The sequence below is a fragment of the Megalobrama amblycephala genome, linkage group LG6, assembly GCF_018812025.1.
Source record: "Megalobrama amblycephala isolate DHTTF-2021 linkage group LG6, ASM1881202v1, whole genome shotgun sequence".
Classification (NCBI taxonomy): domain Eukaryota; kingdom Metazoa; phylum Chordata; class Actinopteri; order Cypriniformes; family Xenocyprididae; genus Megalobrama; species Megalobrama amblycephala.
In genome coordinates this window covers 42,101,102-42,112,226 of record NC_063049.1, presented here as the reverse complement: position 1 = coordinate 42,112,226, position 11,125 = coordinate 42,101,102, and the positions used below count along the sequence as shown (strand labels likewise).

Below are 11,125 nucleotides of genomic sequence, written 5' to 3'. Positions count from 1 at the left end.
TTCTAGGGCACCTTTAATATTTTTGTTCCCCCTGATTATTTGATGGATAGAAAGAACAATTTGATCAATTTAATGCATCCTTGCTGAATAAAAGTATTAATCTTTTGAACTTTTGAACAGTTTTTTGTTTCGTTATTTGTAAATATAGTACTTAAATTAAGATTTATTTATAAGAACATGAAGACAGATTTGCTATTATTTGGCTGCGTGAGATTCTCCAGCTTTGTTGTTGTTGAGCAACCGAAGCATGAGCTGTTAAAGCTCCGCCCTCTTCTTTGCATTTAAAGGGACACACACAAAAACGGTGTGTTTTTACTCACACCCAAATAGGGGCAAATTTGACAAGCTATAATAAATGATCTGTGGGGTATTTTGAGCTGAAACTTCACAGACACATTCTGGGGACACCTGAGACTTATATTACATCCTGTGAAAGGGGCATTATAGGTCTCCTTTAAGAACATGTGAAAAATCAGACAATTTTCTAGTTAATCAATCTCAAAACGACCATATTTTTTCAAAGCTGATTTAGTTTGCAGGAATATACAGAAACTATCAGTGGGGTTTCCAGGCTACAAATGTGTAGTCTAAACAACAGAGAAACGTTTGACCTCTGCTGGTTTCCTGTTTCCAACTACTGTTTTTCTAAGAGAGCCTGTGACAGCTTGATGAGAAAGCAGCACTTATTTATCAGTGGCTGGAAATGATTTGTGCAGAAAGGTTTGTTTCGTCCTCCGTATGACCCTCACCGTCCTCGTTGCACGGCTCTCCCCGCAGCTCGCGCACCAGCTCATGGTGTTCTGTGTCCTCCAGAGCCTGAAGGAATTTGGAAAACCAGCCAGCTTCATTTTTCACCAGCCGTTTGAGGAGCACTCGAGCGCCTTTTATGTTACCATGATTCTCAGTGGCTTTCGTAATCTGCAGGAGTAATAATGAATAGTTAATGCATTTAATACGAGTAACAGATGAAAAGATCGGACCGACTGAGACAGAAAGACAGAGAGATAAACAGATTGATGCAAAGGCAGGTCAGTTAAACTCAATATTGATTTGTGATAACCTTTTGAACTCTGTAATACTCTACCAATTCCTAACTTACTATTAAAGGCACACTATGTAAATTTTCGCCACTAGAGGTCGCTTATTCAAAACAAAGGTGTAGCTTGATGACGCTTTGATTTCGCGGAATCATGGGAGGTATTGTCTTCACGTCTACAGCTGAGGGAAAAGAATCCGACAGGACTCAGGCAGAAAAATTTTAATGATGTATTAAAGATTTATTAACATTATTGTAGTATGAAACAGAAAGCCGTTGGAGCGGAACGAGGCCTCTGAAGCGATTGCTAATGAGAGACGAGCGCGACACACGTCTCGAGAGCAGCGGAGCTTTTATTATGTCACAAACGAGCGCTTTCGCTTCTTCCGGTCAAGTGTATGTGGGGTAAAGCAGCACTGTTTATCATATTACATACATTTGTGTGTTGAAAGATGTTATAATGCTACTCAGCGTTCACTCGGCGGCTGCTATGAGACACTTGTTGCACACTGCATAAGCTAGATTGATATTAGTCATGGTAAAACATGGTACTCGCTGTAAATCAAGAAAACGAGATTTAAACAATAAGACTTACTGTGTTGAGCTATATAACATGATTAGTTTTCTGTCGATGAATGTATCCAAACAGTTGCTCACCTGTCTAATAAAGCACATGATATATTAAAGCATCTTTGGAGTTTCCATGGTTTCTTCAAAATAAAGCCGGAAAATTAGCTGGTTAAAATTGCTTATTTCTCTGGATTTAAACATTCTTGTAAATATTTGGGATGGGTACACAAGTCAACAAAATATATAACACTGTTCTAGTGGTTTTTGGATATTTTAATAAAAAAATCCTACATATTGTGCCTTTAACTACTACTTTTGCCCCAATAAACTCCTAATTACTGCTTATTAATAGTTAGTAAGGTAGTTAAGTTTTAGGTATTGGTAGGATTAAGGGATGTAGAATAAGGTCATGCAGGATATGGCATTAATATGTGCTTTATAAGTACTAATAAACAGCCACTATCTTAGTAATATGCATACTACTAAGCAACTAGTTAGCAGTAAGAACTGGACCCTAAACTAAAGTGTTACCAATAATAATAATAATTTTACTATTATTAGTAGTAGTAGTAGTAGTGGAAGAATATTATAAAATATGTAAATATATTGCAATATTAAATAATATTACTAGTAGCCTATGTAATATAAAATATTGCATTTAATATACTACTACTACTACTACTAATTTCTTAAACACTATGAGTTTAAAGGGTTAGTTCACCCAAAAATGAAAATTCTGTCATTTATTACTCACCCTCATGTCGTTCCACACCCATAAGACCTTCGTTAATCTTCAGAACACACATTAAGATATTTTAGTTGAAATCCGATAGCTCCGTGAGGCCTCCATAGGGAGCAATGGACACTTCCTCTCTCAAGATCCAAAAAGGTACTAAAAACATATTTAAATCGGTTCATGTGAGGTACAGTGGTTCAATATTAATATTATAAAGCGACAAGAATATTTTTGGAGCACCAAAAAAACAAAATAACGACGTATTTAGTGATGGCCGATTTCAAAACACTGCTTCATGAAGCATCGGAGCATAAATGAATCAGTGTTGTCGAATCATGATTCAGATCGCGTGTCAAACTGCCAACGGCTGAAATCACGTGACTTTGGCGCTCCGAACAGCAGATTCGACACACTGATTCATCTGTGCTCCGATGCTTCCTGAAGCTTTGTTTTGAAATCGGCCATCACTAAATAAGTCGTTATTTAGTTTTTTTTTGGCGCTCCAAAAAAATTCTCGGCGCTTTATAATATTAATATTCAACCACTGTACTCACATGAACCGATTTAAATATGTTTTTAGTACCTTTATGGATCTTGAGAGAGGAAGTGTCCATTGCTCCCTATGGAGGCCTCACAGAGCTATCGCATTTCAACTAAAATATCTTAATTTGTGTTCTGAAGATTAACGAAGGTCGTATGGGTGTGGAACGGCATGAGGGTAAGTAATAAATGACATTATTTTCATTTTTGGGTGAACTAACCCTTTAACCACTTCAGTAAATCCATAAATTACATCAAATCTGTATCTGTTTGGTTTATAGCGCCCTCTACTGATGATAATGTTTTTTACATTACTATTTATATCTGTTTACACTCTAAAAATGCACACAGCGCATGTTTGGGTCAAATATGGACAACCCCAAACTTTAATTTAGGACTTTAAACCAACAGTTGAGTCTGTCTGTCTGTCAGCCAGTGGTCCACAAACCCCAGTTTGGGAATTCCTGCTCTAATGCATGCCAGTATGTAAATACTGAAGTTGGATTACTAACATTCTCGTGGTCCTCCTGTGTTAAGAGGTCCTGTGAGAAGCAGTGCGCGCACACATCGCCGGTTTTCATGTTGATCAGACTCAGCTGCATGAGATCGATCAGCCGGACACAGCTGTCATTCTCGGCCTCTTCTGTGGGGTCCGGTGGGCTGTTCAACACATAATTCACAGCGTTTGTGCACCCGACAGTCTCCAGTGCGGTGATCAGTTCTCTCGACCATCCTTTGTAGTTGTGTGTTTTAATAATCTCGTCGATCAGAGTTGCTGCGGCGCTTATGTCCCCTTCCACGCGCAACTTGGCTCTTATTCGGTCCTTTCGATCCGGTTCGAGGAAATGCAGCAGATCCAGAAGTGGCTCGACGACGATGATCCGCTTCAGTCTGTCTCTGAAACAGTCCAGAATATGACTCGTCTCGACGTCCTGATCGCTGCTCATCTTTGAGAAGAGACTGGATGAGAAGTGCTGTCAGAGTTCACCGAGCACCGGGTGCTACAAGACAGTGAATCCGGGTTTTATTTCCCCGGACTCGGGTTAGTTTCGGTTTCGTTTCTTGTCTTGGTTTTCAAACGTAATCAATGAGATATGTCGGTGCGTCTTGCTAAAATTATCAACATTATTTAAAACCGCGATATATAAATAATTATTATATGAATAATTATTTATTGTTGAAATAACATCTGCTTTGCAGGAATTGAAAACATTTTGTACACAATTGTTCTGCAATATTAAATAACACTAGATGGCGACAGAATTCCTTATGCCAAACCGGTAATAATGTCCTGATATAATATAATATTATATATTGATTTTGTAATAGTAGAAAAAAATATTAAAAAACTTGAAAGTGTATTAGGCTAAGCAGGATTTTTTTTATAAGCTGCACATTTCAAATTTAAACCTCATTGATCAAGACATTTCACAGTGCATCTGTTTTGTTTGTTAACTAAAACTATTAAATATTGTTTTTGCTCATTGAAAAGGCTGAAATATGTTGCTTGGCAACTAATTGAAATGATTTTAAGTTGAAGTACTGTAATTACAATAACAAAACAAAAATAAATAAAAATGACAAAAGCGCAACTTAAAATAAAAAAAATAAAAAATAAAAGCTAATTCTAATTATTAATAATAATGGTATAATATCCTTTTCTGTGCATAACAAAATTACTAAAACTTAAACTAAAAATATAAAAATAAAAGCTAATTCTAAATATTAATAATAATGTAATATCCTTTTGCGCTTAAAAAATGACAAACTTAAACTAAAAATATGAAAATAAAAGCTAATTCTAAATATTAATAATAGTATATCTTTTTTTTGCATATAACAAAATTACTAAAACTTAAACTAAAAATGTAAAAATAAAAGCTAATTCTAAATTGTAATAATAATGTTGTAATATCCTTTTAATATCCTTGTATCCTTTTAATATCCTTGTAATATCCTTAAAAATGACAAACTTAAACTAAAAATATGAAAATAAAAGCTAATTCTAAATATTAATAATAGTATATCTTTTTTTTGCATATAACAAAATTACTAAAACTTAAACAAAAAATATAAAAATAAAAGCTAATTCTAAATATTAATAATAATGTTGTAATATCCCTTTTTTGCGCTTAAAAAATGACAAACTTAAACTAAAAATATGAAAATAAAAGCTAATTCTAAATATTAATAATAACGGTAAAATATCCTTTTTTGTGCATAACAAAATTACTAAAACTTAAACAAAAAAATATTAAAATAAAAGCTAATTCTGAATATTAATAATAATGGTATAATATCTTTTTTTGCATATAACAAAATTACTAAAACTTAAACTAAAAATATAAAAATAAAAGCTAATTCTAAATATTAATAATAATGGTATATCTTTTTTGCATATAACAAAATTACTAAAACTTAAGCTAAAAACATAAAGATAAAATCTAATTCTAAATATGAATAATAATGGTATAATATCTTTTTGCAAATAAAATTACTAAAATATAAAAATAAAGGCTAATTCTAAATATTAATAATAATGTTGTAATATCCTTTTTTGTGCATAACAAAATTGCTAAAACTTAAACTAAAAAGATTAAAATAAAAGCTAATTCTGAATATTAATAATAATGGTATAATATCTTTTTTTTGCATATAACAAAATTACTAAAACTAAAAAATGTAAAAATAAAAGCTAATTGTAAATATTAATAATAACCATAAAATATCCTTTTTTTGCGCATAACAAAATTAGTAAAACTTAAAGTAAAATTATAAAACTAAAAGCTAATTTTAAATATAATATAAAAAATATAATTTTAAATAATTTTATTTTAGCATGTGCTACAAGAGCAATGCTCTATTATAATTATGGTTATCATAAGTGGCCCTGTTATTATGTGTACTGATTTTATATTTCAGTGCTTCTCTCTTAAAAAATACATTTTGATACACCAAACAGTTACAAGAACAAGCACAAAACTGATATGCGTTCCTTTTATTTATATACTTTTTATACAGTACAGTTAGTCAAAATTGCCTAAAGCAAATGCTTCAAATATATATATATATATATATATATATATATATATATATATATATATATATATATATATATATAATAAATCTTTAAATAACAGACACATTCAAAACACCTGTAGAGTATTGTGGTGTACAAACTATACAGTGCAAACTATAAAAAACAAGTTAGTCCGAGTGAAACACTGGGATAAAAAGTGAAAGTGTTACGTGCAAACGTTTGCAGTGTTATTAACAGTATTAAATATCTGCCCCCCCCCCCCCCTCCCCAAAAAAAAACTCTGCTTCTGGCAGCCTCCAATATATGATTATTATGCTTGGGACTCACGCCACATATAAACAAAATTAAATTAATAAATAAAATAAATAAAGACAGACACATACGCACACTCACACACAAAGAATCTACCAACATTCGAAACACATTCACACTCATGCAGAGGTTGGTAACATTTATTGTAAGGGCATGGAGTCTTTATTTTGAAATAAAGTGCAGATACTCTCCCTTTATGCAGAAATGAAACAAAATTCCAGTGAGATTCAATGCAGATTTGATATTTGTTTGGGTGTGATGATTCATAATTTTACATGCTGCTCTGCAATTTACTAGATGAAACTGACCATTGTTTGCTTTTAATCTAAAGTACAGTGTTTTACAGTCACATATAAAAATAAACATACATAAAATAAAAGCTGTAACTTTCAAATCAACCTTCAAAGTCTTGATAGAAATTGAAAAAGTAATTTAAGAAAGCATTTATTGCACATAAAAAAACTCCAGAGTATTACTGGGTATAAATACATATTTTAAGGTATAAACTAACATTACAGAAAAAGAAACGTATGCAAAAATATTCCCCCTCAGATTATGACGTTAGACATTGAATATTACAATCTTTGCAACATAAATCAATCCTCTGACACGAAACATGAGTGTAAAGATCCAGGCTGCGTCCCAAATCGCATACTTTCTTGAGTAGGTACTTATTTTGAATAAGTAATTACTCCACGACCGCTAAAAACGTATGTTCTATATAGTATGAATGTAATCCGGATGTACTACATTCGCCATGTTATCATTATCATGTGACCTACCAGAGCGCCTGACTCCCATGCGGATAGGCTTGGGTTCGGCTACAGTGGTGGCCCGTACGGGGATCGAACTCGTGACCTTGGCATTATCAGCATCCATGTAACCCTTTTGCTTGAACCATCTGCTCTAAGTGGGACTCGAACCCTGGACCATCCGTATGGGAGTGGGGTGCTTTAACAAGGAGGCTAAAGACCGAAGTCTCTAGAGCGCCTCTTGAGTTCAGGGGAGTGAGGTTTACACGCACAGCTCTTGCTGGCCTACGGCTGTTACATTCACCCCCCTAAACCTCACTCCCATTCCTGTACAGTGCCACCACTGTAGCTCCTCCAGTTTGAACCGCCCGCTCTAAGGGGTACTCGAACCCCGGCCTGCCGGCATGGGAGTCAGGCGCTCTAACAAGGAGGCTAAAGATCGCAGCCTCTAGCATCAGTCGTTAGAGCGCCTCTTGAGATCAGGGGAGCGAGGTTTACATGCACAGCTCTTACCGGCCTACATCCGTTAGACTCACCCCCTTAAACCTCACTCCCATCCGGGTCACGGCACCAAATGTAACTGGTTCTACTTGACCCACTTTGGGGAGCATTTCCCAAAAGCATCGTTAGTCAACTCTGGTCGTAAGTCCCATTGAACTCTATTGGTAACGACAGAACTTGCGACCATAGTTCGCTTTGCGAAATGCACCCCTGAGCAAGACTTGAACCGTGGTCTCTGGCATGGGAGATGGGCGCTCTAACAAGAAGGCTAAAGACCGCCTCTTGAGTTCAGGGAGTGAGTTTTACATGCACAGCTCTTACTGGCCTACGACAGTTACAATCACCCCCTTAAACCTCACTCCCATCTGGGTCACGGCACCAAATGTAACTGGTTGTACTTGACCCGGTCTGAGTGAGTCTCGAACCGTGGTCTCCGGCATGGGAGATGGGCGCTCTAACAAGAAGGCTAAAGACCGCCTCTTGAGTTCTGGGGAGTGAGGTTTACACGCACAACTCTTACTGGCCTACGACAGTTACACTCACCCCCTTAAACCTCACTCCCATCCGGGTCACGGCACCAAATGTAACTGGTTCTACTTGACCCGTTTGAGCGAGACTCAAATTGTGGTCTCCGGCGTGGGAGACAGGCGCTCTAACAAGAAGGCTAAAGACCGCCTCTTGAGTTCTGGGGAGTGAGGTTTACACGCACAGCTCTTACTGGCCTACGACACTAACACTCACCCCCTTGAACCTCACTCCCATCCGGGTCACGGCACCAAATGTAATTGGTTCTACTTGACCCACTCTGGGGAGCGTTTCCCAAAAGCATCGTTAGTCAACTCTGGTCGTAAGTCCCATTGAGCTCTATTGGTAACGACAGAACTTGCGACCATAGTTTGCTTTGCGAAATGCACCCCTGAGCAAGACTCGAACCGTGGTCTCCGGCATGGGAGATGGGCGCTCTAACAAGAAGGCTAAAGACTGCCTCTTGAGTTCTGGGGAGTGAGGTTTACACGCACAGCTCTTACTGGCCTACGACAGTTACAATCACCCCCTTAAACCTCACTCCCATCTGGGTCACGGCACCAAATGTAACTGGTTCTACTTGACCCAGTCTGAGCGAGTCTCGAACCGTGGTCTCCAGCGTGGGAGACAGGCGCTCTAACAAGAAGGCTAAAGACCGCCTCTTGAGTTCTGGGGAGTGAGGTTTACACGCACAGCTCTAACTGGCCTACAAGAGTTACATTCACCCCCTTGAACCTCACTCCCATCCGGGTCACGGCACCAAATGTAACTGGTTGTACTTGACCCGGTCTGAGTGAGTCTCGAACCGTGGTCTCCAGCATGGGAGACAGGTGCACTAACAAGGAGGCTAAAGACCGCCTCTTGAGATCAGGGGAGTGAGGTTTACAGGCACAGCTCTTACTGGCCTACGACAGTTACACTCACCCCCTTGAACCTCACTCCCATCCGGGTCACGGCACCAAATGTAACTGGTTCTACTTGACCCTCTTTGAGCGAGACTCAAATCGTGGTCTCCGGCATGGGAGACAGGTGCACTAAGAAGGAGGCTAAAGACCGCCTCTTGAGATCAGGGGAGTGAGGTTTACAGGCACAGCTCTTACTGGCCTACGACAGTTACACTCACCCCCTTGAACCTCACTCCCATCCGGGTCACGGCACCAAATGTAACTGGTTCTACTTGACCCTCTTTGAGCGAGACTCAAATCGTGGTCTCCGGCATGGGAGACAGGTGCACTAAGAAGGAGGCTAAAGACCGCCTCTTGAGTTCTGGGGAGTGAGGTTTACACGCACAGCTCTTACTGGCCTACGACAGTTACACTCACCCCCTTGAACCTCACTCCCATCCGGGTCACGGCACCAAATGTAACTGGTTCTATTTGACCCACTTTGGGGAGCATTTCCCAAAAGCATCGTTAGTCAACTATGGTCGTAATTCCCATTGAACTCTATTGGTAACGACAGAACTTGCGACCATAGTTCGCTTTGCGAAATGCACCCCTGAGCGAGACTCGAACCGTGGTCTCCGGCATGGGAGATGGGTGCTCTAACAAGAAGGCTAAAGACTGCCTCTTGAGTTCAGGGAGTGAGGTTTACATGCACAGCTCTTACTGGCCTATGACAGTTAAATTCACCCCCTTAAACTTCACTCCCATCCGGGTCACGGCACCAAATGTAACTGGTTCAGCTCGACCCGTGATCTACAGCGTGGGAGTCGGGTGCTCTAACAAGAAGGCTAAGGACTGCCTCTTAAGTTCAGGGGAGCGAGGTTTACACGCACAGCTCTTACTAGCCTACGTCTGTTACACACACTTCAGAATCTTTCCAGAAGTAGTAGGTCATCTGGGTATTTTTTGCCTACTCTTTTATGAGTACTATGAATTCGGACATACTTTTTTGACACATACTGTTTTTCACATACTATAAAGTAGGGAAGTATGCGATTTTGGACGCAGCCCCAGTGTTTTATCATTATTGCTAGCAGAATTTATGACAGAAGCTTTTCTAGACTAAATATTTGGAAAACAAAGTGATTTTGTTGTAAGAAGATTTTAATTTCCAGTGACTCTAAGCCAACATGATTGTAGCTTTTAACGTTTGAAGTTGATAAATGTACATATTCTTTTATGCATATATATTTATAGCTACATATTAAACTAACATGTGCTTTGCAAACAGTGGCGTACTGCAAAACTGTACAAGCAGTGACATCATTTGTGAACGTTTTTGTGTTTTGTGCTCCGCTACAAAATTTGATATAGTGCTCTAAAAACTGTGCCGTTTTTCAATCAGTGAGTATCTTGCTTTCTGTTAACTTTTCGGTGTCTATAGCTATGCTTCCATCCACCTATTTTTATGTGCACTTTGGAATATCGCATAAAAAAATGCTGGATGAAAATGCTCAATTGAGGCAGATAGTTTTTTTTATCTGATAAAAAGACATGCTTATAAATTGCGATGGAAACGCATTCATTGAATAAATCCCTCAAAGCGCAACCAAAAATTAGAAGCATCTCAAATGCGTTCCCAAACACAAGCATCTGAACGCAAGAGAACATGTCAGCATTTATTGTGTTTCGTCTGTGCTCTGAGATGTAAGTCATTTGATGGAGGAAAATAGAGCCTGATTGCAGCAATTTCCATTTTTATTACAGATATTTTGCGCCAGTTTCCCAGGAAGTGACTATTTGTTTTCTTGAACACATGGAATGGAAAAGCTGCTTTATTCGCAAATATTTTATGTGATTTTCCAATTTTGCGCACAAGTTAAATTTGCAACTTTGAATGGAAACATAGCTTATGATTCATTGCTTCCCACAGTTATGATTCCAGTGAAAATACAATTTTGCTACATTAAAAAGTAATTTTGTCAGGAATGCATGGGTTTTCCAGCACCTTTAAGACGTGACTTACAGTACATAACCCTACATATGAGGCTGTCTCATACACCAGTGTTTGCAAAGAGGCTGATCAGTGTAGTTGTTTTATGCCGTGCAGAGTTTGGTTCAAGCTAGCATGACCATGTGCAAATAAATTAGAGAGGAGTGCGTTCAGTGATCAGCTCTGGAACATGCCGACATACACCTGCTTCCCAATATGTTGCAGTAAACATGCAA

General features: G+C 38.0%; 1 protein-coding gene and 1 long non-coding RNA gene across 2 annotated transcripts in view; one reads left to right on the top strand and one right to left on the bottom strand.

Annotated features, from left to right (window-relative positions):
* Positions 1-3,829, bottom strand: part of ifih1 (interferon induced with helicase C domain 1) — a 38,705-nt gene extending 34,876 nt beyond the window's left edge. Inside the window, exons 1-2 of the mRNA XM_048194678.1 lie at positions 3,395-3,829; positions 750-918 (exon numbers count right to left, since the gene is read on the bottom strand). Of these exons, the coding sequence (XP_048050635.1) occupies positions 750-918; positions 3,395-3,829 (604 nt within the window). The remainder of the gene's footprint in view (positions 1-749; positions 919-3,394) is intronic.
* LOC125270761 overlaps positions 3,791-11,125 on the top strand; it is a 36,220-nt gene continuing 28,885 nt past the window's right edge. The window contains exon 1 of the long non-coding RNA XR_007185456.1: positions 3,791-3,924. This is a non-coding gene — a long non-coding RNA (uncharacterized LOC125270761). The remainder of the gene's footprint in view (positions 3,925-11,125) is intronic.